Genomic DNA, 22,603 nt, shown 5'->3' on the forward strand with positions numbered 1-22,603 from the left:
TTCTTGCCCTCAATAAGCTGAAGCCAAAACCCTTTGGTAGCTTACTGAGTAAGGTGGGAGATGATCTCGGATCTACCCATTCTCTCTCCTACTCCTGAACTGGAAAGCCACTTACTCCGAGAGTTCAGGTCATGCTTATTGTCAGTCATGAGATTTATTAATGACCTGAAACTGTAATATTGCCCTGTACTCTAAATAAAGGGTGAAAATAAGAACCAGAGTCCCATCTCCATTGTAAATGTACATTGGTGTCTCAATTTGAAAACAGTTACTCTAGGCTTTTTTTTTTTTTTTTTAAATAAAATGAACAGCTGTGGGTGGTGGTAGGATTTTTCCCTATGGAGCTTGCAAAAAACACCTGAGGGAACTTCAAGTTACTCTAACTTCAACTTAAGGGTAGTGTATCAGAAATGCCCAGGACCTCACCCCATTCTCATTCTGTGGGCAGTAACCTCTTTGTTGGGACTGGTTAGGATTAGACATTTCCCAGGAAACATTGGGAAAGCTAAAGGAAATGAGGGCAAAATACTCTGCATCTGTGTTTTGATTCCTAAAATAAAATCAGTCAAACATAATAGCACTGCAGGTTACACATATACTTAATATAAACCACCACTGTATGTGATTAGGAAAGTAAACTGGGGCTTTCTTGGAGACAATAAAAGGAAACCTGTGGCAAAGCACTGAGCTCCAGCTGGTCAGTCAGTCTAGCTTAAAAGCAGACATGGACTTTTCAGGCAAAAGCTAAAAATGGAAACAGTAGTATACCTATTCTTGGCTAATTATAGTAAATGTACCATATGTTTAAAATTTCTAACCAAGTGTGTCCCAGTTACATAACTTTTAAAAACCTACTTGTACAAATACACACATAACAACTGTTGTGTGGCTGTTATGCTTTTAATGGAAGTATAAAATGCATCAATGCATAAGAATATTTCACATACTAATTACCATAGTGATTAATGTAAATTACGTTTTGATGGTGTGCTAGATCTCAAAAATGAAATGAGTTTCCTGCAACAAAGAATATAAGGTTCTGTAAGTTGTTTTTACCCATCACCTTTATTTTAATTCTCAAGTGATATTTGGGAGGATTACAAAATGAGAGGCTCTTTTCAGCTGTGAAGGTTCAAAGGATTGTGGAGTAGCTGTACAGTGTCACTGTGAGACTGATGTTTCCCCTCTTAAGTTTATTTCCAGTAACACAGGCAGTTAAAAGGCTTAGTAGTTTTGAAAGATCTCAGAATTGTGAAAGAACTCTTATCTCCTACAGAAAATGTTTTAACATGAATTTAAGGATATTGAGAAAACTGATGGTTTCATCATAAAACTTCAGTATGCACCCCAAGGCACAAATGTTGAAACCACCTGTCCAGTAAAATGCCACTGCATTGTACTTTTGGAGGTACGGAAATGCTGTGTTTGTATGGATAGGACATTGACCACCCCTAGTCAAAAGCACCAGGTGTTAAGCTCAGGTTTCATTTACACAGGATGCACCAGAAATCCCTAAAGTGGCAAATAGTTCAAGTACTACATATCCAGCTGGGACTCCTTAGAGCCTGTACATGTGTAGAATATTAGAAAACAGGCTGGGACAAACATGAAAATGTTCCTTTACTAGTAGCGTCCTCCAATGGCCTCCCTCATTTAGCAACAGAAAGGAATAAAGGCAAAATTTGCAGTTCCTAAATTTCTTCCAAATTAAAAAAAAAAAATGTTTGTGTTGGCTAAAATGTTTGATAATTAATGTCAACATAGCCAAAATTACTAATACACATTTTGTTAAGGAAAAAAATAAGACCATATTGGCAGGGCTCATTTTTGTGTGCAATGGGCTGTATATTAACTAAACAACAATCATTTCACATCACTAAGCCCAAGAAAAAAATCTCAGCAAGAGAAGCATGTAAAAGGTAATACAAGGTCTTAGGAGTTCACTAGCTTGAAGGATGTCAAACACAGGTAGTTTACTTTGGCAACGATGGTATTTATGAGTTTATACACCCAATCTCAGGAGCCATGACACCACCTTTCTCATGCATGTGGGAATTCATACTTCCACAAGGAGAACTGAATTACCTTGGCATCAACAAATAGCCTCTTTCTGTAACAAAGTGGCCTGTAATTCGATGAGATTACTTGGCTAGTTCAAACTTAGGTAGGAAAGGAACTAAGCTGACTGGTCAGATCTAGGAACACAATGTGAGGCAGCCACAGCTCATGGATGTGAGACATCTGCAAACAAGCTCTGGAGTTGGAGTCTGTTTTTTGGTTCTTCACATCTGTAAAGAAGCACAAGCCCAAAGATGAGAAATCACCTTACCAGGAAGAAAAGCAAATTCCTTTTACCTTCAAACTGACTTATTTCTCAATGAAACTACTAGAATTCACAAGGATACAAAAACTTGTGATGAAAGTTCATTACATCTTGGAAGGTCGCTCCCAGTATGCCTGGTTACAGAGCAAGTTCAAATACACAGTATTTTTTTTGGAGCTTATACTCCCTCCCCATCACAGCTAACAGGAGTATAGCTCAGTGGATATGTGAATTTGTATATAAGGACAGCTCTAGCATTTGCACTTCTAGCAGGTACCCACCTGTAAAGGAGTTCGATACAACCACTTTTCTTTATCAACTTTAAGCTGCATACAAGCAAAGAGATCACAAACAGCTGGGAGGCCATAACGGTCTGCAGGAAAGTTATGTTCCTCTTGTAGGGGTGAATTAAGAAATACTTCCTGCAAAAAAAGGTAGATTGCTTCATTACAACCAGCTGGTACAACACTGACTTAACTTCAGATAATATCTATAAAGAATAATGTAAACATTTGCCATTTCTAATAACCAAGAACAGAGGTGTCAACTGCTATTGCTACCGAGTCTTTTTTGTAAGTAGCAATAAAACAAGCTGGATTTTTTTTTTTTTTTTTTTTTTCCTGTAGGATGGGGCTTTGGGACTAGGGATGCACACAAGTAATTCAACTTGAATAATTATAAATCCTCCTGTTGCCTAAGATGGCACCAAAATTGATACTTGAACCAAATGTAAAATCTAACATGTTTCAGGATCTGGGCCTACTGCAAGGTTTGGGATTTAGAATGTAAAACTCAAAACTGGGCAATTGTGGATGTCTGCTTACCTGGGCTTTCTTTCGAAGGAGCCACTTGTCTCCAGAGGACTGGCTGAGGCTTCCCACCTTCTTCCCAGGCAAGACCCAGTCAGCAGTGTTAAAGGAGCACCAGGAAGTGGTCATGGGGTTTTTAAGCTTTTGTTTGCCTGCCCTGTCCTCAGTACTTGGCACTATCTTGGGGCTCCCTTCTTTGCATGAGGATTTGATGAGCCACTCTGACAAGGAACTGTTTCTGAGGGCCTGGAAGGAATCCGCAATTCTGGAGGGACTGAATGACTTTGATGCCTTAGCTTGTTCTGTTATATCTTTTCTAGAAGGACAGAGCCATGTATCGAGGAACTCTTTGTGATTCTCAACCTCAGATTTGGCTTCCAAAGACATCCCATTTTTATCCTTTCCTTCTTTCTTCAGAAGCCATCGGCACAGAGCTTCCTTCTCACAGTTCTCATCACACACACATTCTGCAAAACTTGTGCAGGGTTCGTTAGCTTTGCATACTTCCTCAACTTTGTATGGTTCCTGATGGTTCTGGATAAGCCAATCTTCAGTAATCATGCTAGGAGAGGACAGTGACAGTGGTTTCTTGGCTTCCAAGTGGTCATTCAGGCACTTCAGATTGCCCAGGTTTTCAATTTCTACACCTTTGGGCTGGTTGCCCTGACAGTTGGTACAGGAGGCAGGCTGGGCAAGCCAATCACTCACGCTGTAGGGCTCCTGGAACACTGAGAACAGGTGCTTGATCTCACTGGCTTCATGGCTGCCATTCTCAGGTTTCTCTAGCTTACAGGGCTCCTGGGGAGTCACCAGCCAATCAGACAGCCCCATGTCATCTTGATCAAGGCTCTCTAGATTGCAAGTCTTCTCAACTTCAATGGAGAGGGAACTGCTGGTAGAATGACTCTTACATTTTGGGGAACTTGATCTTCCAGGAACTTCTTGTTGATGACTCTTAAGCAGCCAGTTTTCCAAGCCCTTTAGGTTGCCCCACACATCATTGAAGACACCGTAGGCTCTAGCAGATGTCTAGTGGGAAATACACAACATTAGTTTGCCAGAATAATGGGTGCTTGGGGCTTCTGTCTGTATTTACTGTCTAGCCCAGTATTTCTAAATGTAAGTGTAAAGCAAGAGGCAAGGGATTTCTGTTTATGTAATTAAGATATGTATGTGACTTTCTGTAGTTTTAAAAACCTGAAGAATATAAAAAGTAAATAACTGGCATTTTGATCAAAAAGGGTTCATGAAGTGAAGGCAGCAAATCTGCTGGTGGGAATATCAACTGTTCCCAACTTCCTGGAAACATGTATCACAAGTTTTAAAGGGTAGGCAGAAGTGTCCTCTAAGAATGGAAAAAACAGATTAAGAATTGCACAAGTAATCTTAAATGTTTAGCACAACTTCACTTATATGCAGAAAAATGAGAATATAAATTCTGGCCAATTGATGAATTAGATACAGTTGATTTTACAGAAATTAGTGAAACATATTCATGTTATATTTCAGGAAAAAAACCTATTTTTAAAACTTTCCATAGTAAAAAGATGTTAAAAAATTATGTTTCCATGACCAATGAAAAAACACATTTCTAGATTATCAAAAAGTAAAGACAAACTACTAGTTAGTCATCAACTCCACTGACTACTACACAGAACTCAGAATCCATGAGGGTGGCAACATACCTGGCTGTTCTCCAAGCTCCACTTGTGGCTCAGCCAGTCCTGGGGGTTGGTGCTGGGCATGAAAGGAGCTTGGCGACTGCTGGCAGGTTTGCTTCCAAGCAGCCACTCACTGAGAGGTACAGCTGTGCTGCTGGGCACCAACTTCTGCTGCTCATACAGAAAACTCTGCTGTTTAACAAGGCATGATCAAGGGCAGAAGGAAGTTCACCTGAGCTCTCTGCCATGGGTGGTCTCCTGCCCTGAGGAAGGTGTTGGTCCTCCCCAAACCTCAATTTCCAGTTCTAAAATAAACACAGCAGCTCTCTAGGTTTATCTCAAATGTCTTGGATGTGCCTTTACAAACAAGTCACCTCTATGAATTAGAAAGAATCCCTAAAACAGAACCTAAACCAGTGACAACTAATGATAATCTACTATGAATTTTTTTTTTTTATTTGAGAGAGAGAGAGAGAGAGAGAGAGAGAGAGAGAGGTGTGTGTGTGGCCAGCTCAGCCCACCAGGGGGCGGGGCTGGCTGGCATGTGGTGCTGGGGGATTGAACCGCGGTCCCTGATGCCTTGCCAAGCTTGTTCTAAGTAGGTGCTTTAGACCACTGAGCCATCTCTCCAGCCCCTGAACTAATTTTTTAAAAAATTTTTTAATTTTATTTTAGGGAAGGGTCTATAGGGTGTTCAGGGTCTCACTACTAGATCGGACTCGTAGTGATCTGCCTGTTTACAGCCTCCCAAGAGCTGGGATTACAGGTGCATGCCACCACACCCAGTCTCAATGGCCATCTCAGTGTGCCCCAAGGGCGGGGCTGGCATAGCAGGCCTGGGATCAAATCCCTGGCCCTGGCACCTGCTTGTAGGTGCTTTAATCCTCTGAACTATTTGGCTGGCCCTACTATGAACTAATTAATAATTGCTTTCTCTTTTTTAAAGGCAAAACAATTTGACATTCAATAATGCAAAAAAAGAATTCAATTAGCACAGGCTTTTCCCAAATAGCAGGAAAAGTTATTTGGTCAAAACTCTTAAAAAATATAACTCAAGAAATACCTCAGTTACCAGAAACAAAATGGCATTTCTCACCTGCTCTGGCATTGGAATGTGACTTCTTTTCTCTAGGAAGGGCCCAAGGCTTGCTGAACTAGCATGAGCCATCAAGTGCTCAGGGATTTGCTATAAAATAAAGACAATTTCAGTGTTACTCATGCTAAGCCTTCCTACCAAAAAAAAGCGAAACTAAACTTCAGAGGTATAAAGTAAAGCATTACTATTTCCCTGGAATACTTACAATAAATTCAAAGCTCTACAAAGAAATTGTTATATCTGAGAGTTCCCTACCATATAATTATAACACCAATCAAAACAGGAAGCTCCTCAAGCTCATGCCTCGAGAAAGCCACAATTCACAGTAATAAGAGCCGCGATGAGGCCCTAACAAGGGTGAGTGCACAAGGAAGCGCCTGAGATCTGCATTACTTACAATTGTCTTAAGGGACCCAAATGTGGTGATGGTCTGGCGCAGAGCAGTTGTGTCAGCTTCAAAGAGTAGGACAGTAGAATCTTCAGGCTTAAGGGTCAAACTTCCCAGTCTAGGGAAACAAAACAATGTATCTGTTTTCAAAGACTATGGTAGCTGCTTCTAAAACAAAAGCCAGGTTGAGTTACAGTGGCACCTGGGTTCACTAACTTAATTCCTCCTAGGATTCTATTTGCAACGAAACTGCAACAGTTCAAATTACTGCACTTTTCTAAAAACTCAACCAAAAGTAGATGGCTTAATGATTTAGCAGCAATTGTAAATATATAAAGCAAGATAATCTTACCATGAAGTTAAATCCTAGTACATGCAGTAAGTTACAAAACTGACTTTCTTTCATTATGCCAAAGGCAAAAAGTCAAAACTAGCAAAAAGGATCTTTACCTCTCAAGGCACACAGAGATTTGATTGGCTAGATCTTTGCTTTGGGTGCACTCCAGTTGATGAATAAGACAATTGAACTGGCCCAAGAGCTAAAGAAAATGAAACCAGGTAGTTTATAATGACATTAAAAGCACCAGGTATGCCCAACTTAAAAAAAAGCATTTGAAACTAAATTTTTATGGGACTTAAATTAATGCTGCATTACTGGTAAAATATTCTCTGGGGAATGTCATATTTGAACCAAGTCTGGACACACAGTCTTCTTACCCAGTACAGCTGCTGCGCCTGCTGCTGCAGTGTCTCCTCTTTCAGCTGATGGATGAGGTCCACTTGCTCATAGAGCCACACCTCGCGGCTCCGGAGGCATTCCAGGTGACGGCTTATGCAGCTGTGAATCTGGGCTTTCACCTGGTGGACACACGTGTTAGCTTCACCTGTGCTTTCACTCAAAAATGACGTAAAATGGCAATGTTCTTAAGTATCTGTCAGAAATCCTTCTGATTACATGACATTTACGGAGTGTCTTGCCAGGAAAATGTATATGCTGTAAATTTTGCCTATAATTTCAGAGTTTAAGTCCAAAAGCCCACTCACAGACTTTCAGAGCCTTGTTTAAGAATTCAGTTTAAGACTCTCAGCCATAGAGGTATACTTAATCTCTAAAGTCCACCTTCCACACTCCTCCTGAGAAAATCAGGTTAATCTAGGCACACTAACCTAACTAAAAAAATAAAACCCAGAACCCAAAAGCCCACCAAAAAAACAAAGATATGCTGAAAGATATGGCACCCCTCAGTTTTCCAAACAAATTCAGAATATATGGTTTTGCAAGGTCATCATGGGAAAAATAGGATTAACATAATAGCTGACCATGAGATATCCATTTGTAGTAGGCTGACTTGTTAAGGACGTCGACAGCTAGAACTCTGTTAGGGTAGACAGACTAAACTAAATGTTTCTGGGAATGTAAACAGTGAATCACATAAAGGATAAATACAAAAATCCAAAGGGGGGAAAAAAAAATCAAAATAGCCATACGACATGCCTGAGAATTCAACTGACCAACAGCCTGAACTACATAGTGACACCCATCTCAAAAAATAAAAGAACATTTTTTCTGTACAACAAAGTCAAGCACTACCACTTGACACATTCACTAACAGACTACTACTGTAATAAACCTATTTTATTCTGGCTCGCACATTGAAAAACCCAGCAAAGGCAGGAGCAGAGTGAAGGACCACTGCTCAGACATCCAGTGGATGTAGCTGAGCAGGAGACTGCTCATACCCTCTGATATCTTTCAGTAATGACAGTGCCCACCACATGGGCGAGGCAGAGGACCAATCAAGATACACACTGAATGTAGGTCTCTGGAGTGGCAAAGTGTTTTCCAGGCTTCATCACACCTGGCTTATTTTCCCCTAGAACCAACACTCCAGACAGGTAACTAGGATTAAGTAGAAAACAAATGGCACAGAGTGAGACTTTCTGGCTGGCACTGAAACTTTCAGGACTAGCTTTATTCAGAGTCCAAAGAAAGAATGTATATCCCACCTCTCGCAAGTTGTCTTTGATTTGCTGTTCAGCCCGGAGAACTCCACTGATAGCAAGCTCTAAGTCCCTCCGTGCATCGCTACACCTCAGCAGGGGTTCTCTGATACTGGTGCAGCTGCTCTGATCTTGGGTGGTGTTCATTTTGCTCACTGTTCCTTTAAAAGCATAAAGAGAAAAGATTGCAGTTAGTACTATCATTACAACCAAAACCTACATTTTAATCATCAAATGCTCCTTGCAACCAGTTCCCAATACGTAGATTCCTCTAACACAAGACCCAGAAGGATATGTAAGCCACCCTACCTCTTCTCTCTCCCTCTGCTACAAAAAATATCCTAAGTCTACTTTAGTGACATTTCCTTGTGATGAAATAAAACCTAATAGTCTCGAATCAACTAGACATATTTTCCAAAAGGTTAAAAAGAACACTAATCAGCACATTAAGTCCCTAGGCTGCAGATGTAGCTGAGCAGCAAAAACACCACCTGAACATGTATGAGGTCCTAAGCACAATCATCATAAACACAGGTTTCTACTTAAAACACACGAATGTTCCTCAGCAGACTTAAAGCTAAAATGTATGGCAGCATCCATAGTTATTTTGAAGCTACACTGATAACCAATAATTTGAGAATTTAGAATACAGTTTAGAACTAGCATTCACCTAAATGTATATGGATTTAATTAATTTAGGAACAATTTAAGAATGACTCTACAGCTAGACATTTTCTTTTTAAGAAGATAAATCTGATAAATTTCATATGGCTACTTAGGAGGCTGAGACAGGAAGATTCCAAGTTTGAAGCCAGCCTGGGAAACTTAACAAGACCTTATCTCAAAATAAAAAAAAGGGCCTGGGACACATAGCTCTGCAGTGGAGCACTTGCCTAACATGGATAAAGCCTTGGGTTCAACCCCCAGCACCACAAAAAATAGCAATATTTTCAAAATATCTGGATATAAAAAAGGTAATTAGAGAAGCTGGTGTGGCAAATACTAAGGGCTCTCTAATAAGCTGGGGGTTAGGAGAGACAAGAAACAGGAATGGAAAGCACAAATGATGTTTTAAGACAGATGGAAGGGTCGACAATCAGGAAGGGTCGACAATCAGGAGACCGTTTCTAAACACTCAGAAAAAGGAAACACTGATCACTGCAGCCTAGTGTGTGCACAGGGTCCTAGGTGTCAGGTTTTCTGAGCTTCATTTCTGTCTTGCCTAACTGCTCGACTGTTTTCTCTGCTTATCTGGATGAGCTGTTAAAGTCAGAGAAAACATGAGCATGGGACAAAGATTCCAAAACAACTCTACATTGCTGGTACATCATAGAGGAGTCATTTTTTAAAAGGATTGAACCTCAGGAGTGTTAAGTTGTATCTTCAGCAGCTCTTTTTGTTTCCTATTTTGAGACAAGACCTCACTAAATTGCTAAGGCTGGCCACAGACTTGTGATCCTCCTGCTTCAGACCCCATAGTTAGGATTTATAGGTGGATGCCACCACACCCTGCATAATATTTGTGTTTTAAGCCCAGGCTGGCCTTGAACTCACAGAAAAAATCTTTGTGCCTCAGGCCCCCCAAGTGCACCCATGGTATTGAGCTTGACACAGAACTAATTTATTCCACTATTACTGGATTAAATTTGAAATTTATTTCTGGGTAACACACTTTAAAAGGAAGCATTTGGAAAAGGCGAACAGGTCCCCAAAACACGAGACACTTTCCCAAGAAGGAAGGTTGCTTGACCTAGATAAGAGTCTCTGGGAGGATATGATTACCACTTTCAAGTACCTACAGAATAAATGATTTAGGCCAAAGGGTGAATGGGTTACAGGAGACATTCTGGCAATAATAAAATACTTTGTAACAGTCTTAAGGCAATGACTGCAGAGAAGCCAGCTCTGTACTGCAAGAGACTCTTCAAAAGGCTGGCTGCATACTTGCCAAGAAGGAAACTGGGGCTGGCTTTGACACATGTAGTGGAAAGGGCTTACAGGAAAGGTGGTGTGGGTCCCACCTGCAGAGAGGGGTTCTTGGAAGACAAAGCCTTGCGGGCTTTCCTTCCACCAGCTGGTCAAAGATTCAGATACAGAACTGTAGAGTTCCTACAAGAAACTCTGAGTTGAGAAACTTTCCAACTTCCCTTTTTGAGTTCCTTTACCTCCGTCTGTTTCTCCACAAGACCCATAACAAGAAGGGCTCCAGAAAGTGGATTTGAGCCTCTGGGGAGATTTCCTTAATCCTGAAAGTATCAGCTGAAGTCACTCGCTGATCCCTTTTGGAACTATAAACAACACTAGGTGCTAAGTACCCATCAGAGGGTCTTTGAAAAGCACCTGACCACATGGGAAAAAGAACTGTGAAGACCAAAGGTCACCTCCTTACTACAGTTACTCCACATCACACTCAAATCAGCCAGGCAAGGCAGGCTTGCTTAGTCATCTTTCAGTTCGTGCCTGCCCATGTCCCACTCTTAGGCCCTCATCCCATGTGAAGAATGCCAAAGCCCACCATCATGTAAAATTTAATCAAATTTGAACATTACTTCACAATGTCAAAAACCCCTGAACAGATGGGAGACAAACTCAAGGTCATACAGTGTGGACTAAGCCACTAGAACCTTAAACAAGTCTTCCTAATTCAATCACAAGCACCACACAGCTGCCTTCAACAGTAGGACAAAGGCAGAACAGATGTTTCTTTACCCTTAGCAGCTAGGGGCAGGACACAGGATGAGATCATAAAGATACAAAACTGATTTCCCTCACATTTATTGCATTTTTCAAATTAAAATGTGTTATCTTTCAAAACAATTGCCATGTTGGAGGAAGTCTTTAGAGTCCACTTGCCATCCACTAAGATAAACTGTCTTCGTGGCCAGTCTGGTGTGGATTTGGCTCCTCCTCTTCCTCCCTGTGGAGCAGTCAGAGGGCAGTCAGCTGCCATATTCATGATCCTGAGGAAGAAGCTATGCAAATGTTTGCCCAATAGCACTTTGGGGAGGGAGGCTTCAGGTCTGAAATCAACAGATCACTCAGGCAGCTGCTGCACAGGCTTTTAAACAAAAAGACTTGCGTGAGGTAACCAGGTTGCTCACACAATACTATACTGTTTCAGGTAGAGTCAGTGTGCTATGAAGGATGCAATCTACTCTGGAGCCTGAAAGAACTGATATACGGCTATATTTGCACACTTGAGATCCTGAACTAGGAACTTAACTACAGACTTCACCTTCCTCTGGAAAGACGGATGCAATGATAGCAGTGTCAAAGGACACAATTACAATACTTTAAAGATCTCAACTAGCTTCATTTTCTAGAAGTAGGCAACACTGTTTTATAAAACAGAATATTCTGATGGGCTGAGCAAAAGAACTTAGTTTTACAGACAGAAAAAGGCTAAGGAAAGCAGAAATATACAAAAAAGCAAAGTGGACCATTTCAAAATTTTGTTCCTTAGGGCTGGTCTGATAGCTCAGTGGACTAAAGCGCCTGCTTAGGCAGAGCACAGTGTCTGGGATTCAATTCCCTGCTTGCTGTGTTGGCCCTGCCCATGGGGAGCACTGAGAGGCAATTGACACTGGGCCTGTAATCCCAGAGCTTGGAAGGCTGAAAACTGGAGAATCTCTACAGGCCCGATCTATGTAGTGAGACCCTGTAGACCCTGTCCTAAATACAGAGGAAAAAAAAAAAAGTTTTGTTCCTTGTCAGGAGGGAACAGTGAAAAAAAGATCAATCAGTTATCAGGTTATTTCAAGTATTTCTGTGTAAGGATTATAGCCTAGGGAACTTCATTATTAAGCCAATTAAAATTGGCCTTAGGGAACTGTGACTGTTCTAATTCTGAGTTCTTTTCTATGCTCCTCAGATAATTTCAGCTTGCTGAAGAGCAACATTAGTGTCAGTGCCTCCATTTTTGTTTTCAGCCTCATCAAAGGCAGCAGCTGTAGTTCAAAATCATGATCTTATGCAATTCTTATTTAACAACAGCTACCCCTGCAAGACTGCAATGAGAGAAATGTGAGAGAGAGGCTCTGCCTCCCTGTAACACACTAGCCCCTGCACACCTCCTACTCTTGACAGTACAGGTATTCTTGGTATTAGGTTTAGCTGAGGGCAGGGACCTCAGCAAGCTCCACATCTAAAAGATAAATAAAAGGCAGCAACCAAACAGGTGAGGGCTTTCAGCTGATAAGGTCCTGAAGAATCCTTCGGCCGCTTCTCAGTACTCTGACCTTGGGTGTCTATTTGCCCTTTTTGAGCTTAACTTGCTACAGTCAGACTCCAGAGAGAAGGTGGTGCATGCTGAATAAATGATAGTGCCCCACCTGGATCACCATGCAACACAGCAAAGGGCAAATCATTTCTAAGGTTAAAACTCAACAGTCTAAACCAGTGATGGAGAACACTTTAGAACTCTCAATACACAAACAGCTTGGTGCAGCACCAGTGCCACAGGTTCACCACCACTGGACTCTAAACCCTCTGATATACACTAAATATGCACAATTTGCCTGTTTCTCACCTACACAAACAATGGACTAAATTTGCCTGTTTCTCACCTACACAAACAATGGACTAAATTTGCCTGTTTCTCACCTACACAAACAATAGACCAAATTAGCTCTGATTCTAAAATTTAAGTAAGTTTCTAAAAATGCCTTATCTTCAGCTTCATAATCCAAACTACAGCCGTAGCATCTCATGAGATCTATCTTAAATGTTAACTTTTTGAGATAAAGGTCATTGCTTTCTAAAAGTTCTCTTTTTCTATGAGATCTGTCCTAAGTTTCAAAGTATGAGAAAATGTACAGGAGAGGGAGAAAAAGGGAGAGCTTGCAGAGGTCCCTGCCCTCAGCTAAACCTAATACCAAGAATACCTGTACTGTCAAGAGTAGGAGGTGGGGCTGGAGAGATGGCTCAGTGGTCTAAAGCACCTACGTGAAACAAACTTGGCAAAGCACAGGGACAGCGGTTCGATCCCCAGCACCACATGCCAGCCAGCCCCGCCCCCTGATGGGCTGAGCTGGCCACACACACACACAATAAATAAATGTAATAAATAAAAATAAATAAAAAATAAAAAAAAAAAAGAAAGAGTAGGAGGTGTGCAGGGGCTAGTGTGTTACAGGGAGGCAGAGCCTCTCTCTCTCACATTTCTCTCACTGCAGTCTTTCAGGGGTAGCTGTTGTTAAATAAGAATTGCATACATCCCTCAAGCAGTAACACGACTTGGTGTTTCTTTAAAGGAGGGTACCACACAGCCATACTTGGACAATGCTTTGCACAATCCCAGTTATGAAGCCCAAAGATCTTAGAGATGGAAATGAGCAACTAACCACAACTGAAGTTAAAGCATTATCCCTCAAACCACAACACTACTAAAAAGCCCCACCACCTGGAAGGCTGAGCCAGGATTGCCATGAATTTGAGGCCAGCCTGGGCTAAGTGAACTGAAGGCCAGCCTGTACTACATACTGAGACCCTCCCCCCTCCCCCACATGCGCACACACACAGGCAGGCACTCATGCAAACACAAAAATAAAAAAATAAAATTACTACTAAAAAGCTACAACGTCCCCCCTTTTTTGGGGGGAGGGAGGAGCTGGCTCAGCCCACCCTGAGGATGGGGCTGGCATGGTATGTGATGCCAGGATCGAACTGCAGTCCCCTGCTCCTGCCTAAGCTTGCCTAAGCAGGCGCTTTAGACCGCTGAGCTATCTCACTGGCCCCCAAGCTACAACCCTTTTGAGACCCACACAAATAACAATTTAAATTGAAAACTTGTTTGAAACTGTAGCTCAGCAGTAGAATGTGTGAAAGGCTCTCTGTTGCAGCTGCTTCTCACCAGAAATATTTTACAAGTTGTAAAAACCTTAACTGTGTTTAGTACACCATTCACATTTGACAGAGGACAATGAAGGCCCACAGTTTGAGAACCCTTTCAAATGGTCAAGGGCCCTAAGGAATAAGATGTGGGTTTGGAAAGAAGTCGAAGGTCTAGTCCTGGGTTCTCTCTACAGAGGGCCCCTTCTTCCTTCAGTGTATTCTCACCCGTAAATTCTTATCCAGCCAACCCTGAAGTTAAAAATTAGCATCCCGGTGCACTGCTACTGAGTAACTCCCAGAGATTCTCAGTCGCTCTTGCTGTCCGCCCAACATTACGAACACGATTCTCCAGGGCTGTGGGTAACCGTTTGGTGGTGCCTGGGTACACTGCGAACACGCACAGCGCCCCTGGATGTCACCCCCGGCTCCCGGCCCATGCCAAGCGCCAGTCCTGGGAGCTAAAGGACTGGAGCCAGCTCGGGGCCCGGCCCGAACCTTCGCCGCTGCACCTCCTCTTCTGCGTCGGCCTGCTTGCAGCACAAAAGCGTACTTTTCGAAATGTTACCCTGAGACACCTTCGGCCCCACTGTCAAATAATGAAACAGAAGGTCGCATCGGAACCACAGGCATCCGACCGGAGGGAGGCCTCGACGCTCAGACCCCAGCCCAGGACCCGGTCCCTGACCTCCGAGCCGCGCAGACGACCCCGACCCCTACCTGATGAGGCCGGCAAGACGGCGGCACAACAGTTCAAAAATTAAAAACTGGACGTCAGGTGAGGCCAGCTTCCGCTCCCGGAGCAGGGGTGCGCTCGGTGCTAGCGGTGTAGCGTGTGCGCGTCTAAGGCACCCGCCGCCAGGAGCGAGCCGCCCTTTACCCTGTAGCCTGGTCGGCCAAAGGTGGGCGGAGTACGCACAGCGGAAGAGGGCGGCGCGCGCGCGCAGAGGGGGCGGGGGCGGCGGGGGCGCGCACGTCACATGGCCACGCCCCCCCTGCGCTTCAGGCTCTGCGTCCCTGGCGGCCCAGACGCCTTCGCTTTGGGCTCACGCTGCACTGAATCATCTTTTGCGGGTGCGCGGCTAGCTCAGTCCAGCTCTCACAGCCCCCAACTCCGGCCTCTCCCGTCCCAGCGCCCGCTAGTCTCTGTCACACGCGCACACGGAGCCACGCAACCAGCATACGCATGCTGTGCTCGGCGTGGACGCAGGCACTCGAGGCCGCGTCGCCAAGGCCATCCAGACTCCCATGTCGGTTGGGGATGACGGGCTCTACTCCCCGAGGAAGAAGTGGGGAAGCCCTGTGGGGGTCTAGGACGGCCTGGCACTTGTTAGCACTAGTGCTCTGCCTATCCCCAGCCACAGCAGCGCCTAGGCAGCTGCACAGGACACAATCACTCCCTCTTGGCCGGTCACGGTCACATTTTTTAAAAGTCCCTGCATATAAACAGAACACAACCAAGAACAAGCACCACAGGAAGATGAGACTTAGGGCTCTCACCCCAAACACCCTTCAGATGAACACAGTTGACAGACGCGTCTACTTTTGTCAGTGAAGCACAGTCGCTTGACCTTTTGCCTTTGGGGCTTTCCATACAGGGTCTCACTATGTAGTTCAAGATGGCCTTGAATTCACTATGTAGCCTAAGCTGGCCTGGAATTACAGGTCTGCTCCACCAAGGCTGACAGCATAGTTTCTACTATTCTAACTTGGACACTCATAAAAAAATGAGAAAAAAGGTCTAACTCCAAACCCCTCTTTTGATAACACTTTGTGATCATAAAAAAACCAGACATACTACTCCGATGAAGTTTTATGGTCCTTTATACTTTATGTCAATGACTAGAAAGAAGAAATTCTTTACTAAAATATAACGTCAAAATTCAAAGAGCCGCTCCAGCTCTTGACATCAGCATGCTTTAGTGAACTAAGAAAAAGGAACCCTTCTCCACTGCTGGCAGGAGTGTAGACTGGCACAAGCACTATGGAAATCAGTGTGGAGAGTCCTTAGAAAACTAGGATTACAAATCCTATTGAACCTAGCTATCTCCCTCCTGGGTATTTTTCCAGAGGAACTGAAAACATCACACCATGATGATACACATCCATGTTTATAACAGCACAGTTTGTCATAGCTAAATCTTGGAAACAACTCAAATGCCCAGCAACTGAGGAATAGCTAAAACATATGTGGTATTTCACACAATGGAATACTACTCAGCTATAAAAGTGATAAACTTGAGGCTTTTATAGGTAAATGGATGCAACTAGACATCATACTTACAAATGAAATAAATCAGACCCGCATGTGTAAACATCCTATAGTTTCCCTACTGTAAGAATTTGAAAGAACAAGTAAAATCTGAAAGGGAAAGAATCTATTCAAAGGGCAGAGCTATCCAAGGATAGCTTGGATAATTATACTGATTTCTGTTGGTCTACTGAAAGAAGCAGTTAATACTTCGTTTTTTCTTCTTTTTAATTTCTTACTTTTTTTTTTTTTTACCAACTTTGCATGCTTATATCTGGTAATATAAACAACTAATTTGAAGACAACATTATGTAATGTAACAACCATTGTTGAATTCCTATTTTGAGAGGAAGAAGATATTTCTAGCACAGTCATTACTTGCTTTTTTTTTCCAAATAAAATAAAGCTGGTAAGCCACTAAAATCATGATCCCAGGGACTTTCAGACTGTGGTGTGCTCAGTTTGAAACCAGCAGCAGGTCAGAGAATTAGAGGGGAACTATTTACTGTGTTCACAGTCACGTTGAGATTTTCTTTCTCAGATACTGTATTGCCACAGAAATTGAAATGACATCAACAGAAGTTGAGTTTCGAAGGCTTTCAGAACTAGGGCCATCCCCTAATCTTCAACCAGAACATCTTGCCATAAGAAGTTAAGGACAGTGAATTCACGCACCTACAATATTTGAATGGCAATGGAATACCCATCTCTGACAAGATTAAACAAAAAAGGGGATCAGTCTTAGTTCAATAGGAAGAAAGATTTGTACTAGTAGTGTTTAGATAAGATTATCATGTCTACATCTTGTACTATGAATAATTACTACAAAGACAATATGCAATGTATTAATTATTGTAACTGTCCTACTAACCGGTTTTGAAACTGTCTCATTACTATTTCTTTCTCAATAAGAAATGAAGGACCATTTTGTAGTGAAAAAAATATATATATATACATATTATATATATACTCTGTATATACAAAATAGGATATACAGCTACTTTCTTTTAGTTCAATAAGAAGAAAGATTTGTACTAATAGTGTTTAGGCAAGATATGTCTGCATCTTGTACTATGACTACTACAAAAACAACAATATGCAATGTATTAATTATTGTAACTGTCCTTCTAACCTGTTTTGAAACTGTCTCATTACTACTTCTTTCTCAATAAAATTAATTTTAAAAATAATTTCAAAAAAAAAGATGTTAAGGACAGGCTAACATGTTACTTATCCACCACTGAAATACTAAAAGGATTTAGTCCCTGATTTTGTATGATGAATGTGTTGTGAGTTTTGTGTACAGAAGCAAGCAAGTGATAGAGTATTTTCTCTCCTCTAAATCCTGGTGAACTATCAATGATGCCAAAATTGAAAACTGAAAACATACCTGCCATTCCTTTCTTTTGAAAGCTGTAATGTCCAGGTATTAAAAGACTTAGCATTTTACCTGTGACCAACCTGACAAACAAGCAAAAGCATTCCAGACCATTATGTCAATTATTCACTCCATGCCTCTCAGAACTGACACATTTATAGAGTACTCAAGGTAATGCTGGATAAGAGGAATATTAAGTCCTTGAAGTATTTCCTAACACTTCTTTCTAGTCTCAAAAGGAAACATCATGACTCCACTGTACAATCAAGTTAAGTAAAATTATAGATAACTTCAGATAAGAAGCTAAGAGATATTCAATGAGTCATTCATGCCACAGGTAAGTTTCAAAAACCCTCAAAATTATTGTTTTGTTCACTTGCCAGTAAACAAAAGAGTATGTAAGACATGCCAGGATTAGGGGAGCCATAGGATGGGATAGGGGCTGACACACTCACATAGGCAACTTGGCCCATCCAGCCTAGACTTCTACAATGTTTGTGCACAGGTATTTGCCAATAATGAAAGCAAAGCCAAAACACCCTGGCCAAAAATGTTAGAAGGACTGAAAAGTAGCAGGAAAAACACTAAAAATGCCATGGACATCTATCCATTATTCTCACATGAAACAAGACTGAGTCCAACTATACCTATGGGTTCATCCCTTTTTATAGTAATAGTTTGCTTCTGCATTTCAGCTGATATATGAAAGAGGCATCTAATTTCCCTCTGGGTGACGACAGTCCTACTGTGAAAGGTGCTCCTGGAACCAGTCACATGTCCTAGGTGCATCCCAAGTGGTGACAAGTCTTCACTCTCTTTTTTGGAAAGTGTTGATGACTAACAATGCATTAAAAAGTGCTTAGAATAGTGCCTGACACAAAATGAGCACCATATGGTCATTAGAGGTTTTTATTACTTGCATGATCATGAAGGTATTTTATAATATAGTTTATTAACAGAACTATATTATAGTTCATTAACTGAACTATCACCCTCCTTGGGGTTACTACAGATACCTGGAGACTGACACTTGATCCTCCTCTCCTATTTTCCCTCTTATCCCCTGCCCCTGGAAAAGAGAGTTCTCTCTTTCTCAATTCCAGCAGGTGTCTGCTCAGGGTCATCTCCTTAGTCAAGCCCTTCTGCCACTCATTCATAAGCCTTCTTATTCTCCACGACATTTACCTCAGTCTGACATGGGGAAAATGTTCACTTTCTGATCCTGCTCCCTTAGAAAGCACACCAGAGGGCAAGTTCAACCAAGTAGGAACTTTTGGTTCACTCTTGTATAGCAGGCACTCAATAATTACTTCCTGTAACAGATTCATTATTATGTCAATTCTACCACATTCCAGGGATTTTTTTTTTAAAAACATCTCATTTAATCCTCACAGACCTTTAAGGGAGGTGTTATCATCACTATGTTTTATAAAACTCTGAGGTGCAACAAGGTCAAATATCTTAACCATAGGCATAAACTTCCAGGTAGAAGAGCCAAGATTTAATCTCAGGTCTGGATTTAAAGCCCCTAGCCACACCAGGTATTTTCAAGGGCTCATTTAGGTTCTAAGGTTTAATGTGCTCATTCGACAAATATTTGAGGACCTGAGCTGACAAGCAAAGTGCAGTCCCTGAGGATTACAACACAACCCTAGAGGAAAATTTGGGTTACTGACTCACCCACTTAGAAATTATGAATTCTTTGAAGTAAGAGACTAGAAGTTAAAAGTGTAGCAGCAGCAGCAGCAGGAACTGGCTCTGAATGCCTCCCACTACGCTAAAACTTTACTATAGGAGACAGTGTAATAGAGATCACGAATCATGTAGCTCTGGAATGGAGGCAAGCCTAGGCAGCAAAAGAGGGCACAGGGGTCCACGAAACCCCTATCCAGGCTCCAGAATTCACACTGATTTACTAAAATGGGATGGCTGTGTTCCTCAGAGTATAGGGTCCTGGGTAGTTGTAAAATAAGACACTTTCACCTCCTCTGACAAGCTTTCCTTTCCTTATATAATTCAACCTTTCTTTCTTTCTTTCTTTCTTTCTTTCTTTTTGGTACTGGGAATTGAACTCAACTCACTATGCTTTTCCACTTTTCAGTATGTTTACCCAAAGAGAGATTCATTTTGGCACGAATAGCATAAAACTTTAAACACCTTGGATTTTCTTTATAGAGAGGTCAGAACAAAGGCTCCGTGGAAGAGAAAAAAAGTAAAGCATAGGGAACATTACTGTGCTAGCGTTCATATTCTTTATATCTGCAGGCTAACAAACCCTCAACAGAGCAAACTGGTGACCTGCTGACCACAGGCAAGAAGCGAATCTCCTTACACTGCAGCATCAGGGTAAGACTTCTTCCAAGGTTCGATGTACTTGGAAGTTTAGAAGTCACAACAAGATTCCAGTGCAGAAAAGAGCCACTGTGAATGACTATGACCACAGCTCCCATTCTTACTCAAGGGTCCTACCGGTCTCATTTCAAACCACCCAATGCATGGAGGAAAGCTAAATCTATCCAGAAGAACGTACTTGCACATTTATACAGGGAGGCATTGCGAAGCCACACCATTTGAAAACAGGCCCTGTGGATCAGGGGACCCTGCAAGAGCAGTGGGAAATCCGGAACTCTCACCCCTGAAGCTAGGGTAAGGAGAGCAGACAGGAGGTAGAGGTACCAGAGGTGATAGTGTAGGGAAGGAGAGGAGAACGGACTCCGCAAAGTCCAGGCCACGCCCTTTAAGGACGTGGAGGATCTGGGAGAGGTCAAGTGCGGCCAGCGGGCAAAAGGGAAGGTGGCTCTGGGACCTGAGGTGTCCTGGAAGGGAACAAGGCTGGGCTAGTCCTCAGGCAGGAGGGGGCCGGGTACCAGAAAACCAGAGGGAAGGACAGGCCCCAAAGGGGCAGGAGGTGGCCTCGGACCCGAGTGACAAGTAGAGTCAGGCTCCGCTGTGTGCTGAGCTGAACCCAGGCCTCGGGGAGAGGAAGCCCCGCCCTTGGCCTCTGAGCGGGAGGAGGAGGAGGAGGAGCCCGCAAGCTCTGCGGTTCTTACCAGCTCCGATCACTTCTTATCGGTGACCTCCGTGGACCCTGGAGAAGGTGCAACACTGCCAGGAACAAGCTGAAGGCCAAAAGGTAGACTTCTCGCGATAGCGAACCCTTCCACCCACGCCTCTCTGCGCTCTGCCGAAGTCTCGCGACATCTGGCTCGGTCCGCTGGAAGCACTTGACTGCCCTCTGGAGGGCGAGGAATGGATACATCAACTCAAAGAAAGCAAGGGTTTTGCGCTAGAACCATAGAGAAGTGTAATCCTCTTACATGTTCTCTTACCCTAGATATCCTTTCCATTCAATAGGAAAACACAAAACTGCGTGTCAAGTGATTTAAAAAGACCGTGTGAAGTATGATTCCACTTACGTGCAGTAACTACTCAGATTCTCAAATGCGTAACTGACATACACTAATTGGACTTTTCTTTTGAGGTGCACCGTATACTTTCAATACACATATACAACGTGTGACGACGAGACTAGGAAAATAGCACGTCCATAGCCCCAGATATCATTTCTTTGTGTTGGGAACATTGAAAATCTTGTTTATTCTGTATTTGGAAATATTCAGTTAATTATTGTCAATCAAAGCTGCTGTGCTATCCTAGAGAATGGCACAAATTCTTCCTCCTATCAAACTGCACGTTGTTATCCCTAAATAGGGCAGTGAAATGTAGCATAATGAAGGTTACCGGGACTGGAGAGAGGAGGAAAAGAGGGTATCTGTCATAGACAGAGGGTGTCACTGTGGGAGACAGAAGCTCCTCAGACGACTGCCCATCATCTGCACATAAACTAGACAACAGTACATATCATGTGTTATGGTTTGTGTCTAGTTGTCCCTCCAAAGCCTCATGCAGTCATGGGGCAGGCACTTCTAGAGTTTGAGATTAATTCATGATCAAGGCTGGGACTATGGGTCTTAGTGCTGCTGTGATTTTGGTTGTGAGCACTTCCCCCAGCCTAGGGCAGATAGCCTGAATGCAGTTTAAGAGAGACAGACTTGCTCTCTGCAGCCATTGTTGCTGCCACTGTTCCCATTTGCTTGCTTGCTCTTTGCAGTGGTCATGAAAGGATGCTCTCTGCGCTGTGCCACTCTGCATTGAAGCCAGCTGCGTATGGACTGAAGCTTCTAGTAACTGTGAGCTAAATAAACCTTTCCTTTCTTCATTTTGGGTGTTGGGTATTTGTCCCAGCAAGGAGAGAAGAATAGCTGAGACATCGTGTTAAGTAAATTTTGACAAGATTCATTGTAAACGTTGAGTAAATATGAGATCCCACAAGCTACCCCACAGCTGCTGACTCCCATTGTGTTTACTGGTGTGCATTACTAGTTTTTCACAAACCATCTCCACCATGCTGTCCCTTCCTCATATGTTTCCCAGAGGAGCACTATACATGTTGGAAACTTATCTTAAAAAAATTTTTAGTACAGGGTCTACTGGGGCTCATTACGTAGATCAGACTCATAGTAAACCTCCTATTTATAGCTTCCTAAGTGCTGGGATTAGGGGCCGGAGAGCTGGCTTAATGGAATAAGCGCTTGCCTAGCAAGGGCAAGGGCCTGAGTTCAATCTCCGGTTCCACCAAAAGAAGAAAAAGAAAACCAAACTCTGGGATTATAGGAGTGTGCCACCACACCCAGTCTCAATGACCATCTCAGCACACCCTGGGGGCGGGGCCAGTGCAGAACACCCTGAGATGGAACCCACAGCCCCTGCATCTGCACACAGCCCCTGCATCTGCATAAGAAGGTGCAGAAACTTCTTAAAAAAAATTATTCACTTGGCACAGGGTCTCACTATGCAGTTCTGACTC

At 42.7% G+C, this 22,603-nt stretch overlaps 1 protein-coding gene and 1 pseudogene across 3 annotated transcripts; both read right to left on the minus strand.

The window, feature by feature from the left end:
- Window positions 1–881: 881 nt before the first annotated feature.
- Ncoa4 (nuclear receptor coactivator 4) lies at window positions 882–20,894 on the minus strand. 3 transcript variants are annotated; one of them, XM_023707248.1, is made up of 10 exons: window positions 20,787–20,894; window positions 8,285–8,439; window positions 6,995–7,135; window positions 6,728–6,816; window positions 6,287–6,395; window positions 5,890–5,979; window positions 4,818–4,964; window positions 3,148–4,161; window positions 2,605–2,745; window positions 882–2,288 (listed from the first exon to the last, which is right to left on the minus strand). In XM_023707248.1, the coding sequence occupies exons 2-10, from the start codon at window positions 8,423–8,425 to the stop codon at window positions 2,283–2,285; spliced, it is 1,878 nt and encodes a 625-aa protein (XP_023563016.1). In that variant the 5' UTR covers window positions 8,426–8,439; window positions 20,787–20,894; the 3' UTR covers window positions 882–2,282. The 3 variants fall into 3 exon arrangements, with proteins under 3 accessions (XP_023563016.1, XP_023563014.1, XP_023563015.1); XM_023707246.1 differs by having other exon boundaries at window positions 4,818–4,985; XM_023707247.1 differs by lacking the exon at window positions 20,787–20,894 and adding an exon at window positions 14,828–15,006 and having other exon boundaries at window positions 4,818–4,985.
- The window catches only part of LOC101579943, a 34,992-nt pseudogene continuing 33,184 nt past the window's right edge, over window positions 20,796–22,603 (minus strand).

This window comes from Octodon degus, unplaced genomic scaffold (genome assembly GCF_000260255.1).
Source record: "Octodon degus isolate 3935 unplaced genomic scaffold, OctDeg1.0 scaffold00285, whole genome shotgun sequence".
NCBI classification, from domain to species: Eukaryota; Metazoa; Chordata; class Mammalia; order Rodentia; family Octodontidae; genus Octodon; species Octodon degus.

Bases quoted from the DNA above. Each gene is read 5' to 3' on its own strand.
- Ncoa4 (XM_023707246.1), bottom strand. From the start codon at position 8,425: ATGAACACCACCCAAGATCAGAGCAGCTGCACCAGTATCAGAGAACCC. The intron at 6,817-6,994 runs GTAAGAAGACTG...CATTTTCTTTAG, and splicing joins AGGCGCAGCAGCTGTACTGG to CTCTTGGGCCAGTTCAATTG. The intron at 6,396-6,727 runs GTAAAGATCCTT...TTGTTTCCCTAG, and splicing joins ATCTCTGTGTGCCTTGAGAG to ACTGGGAAGTTTGACCCTTA.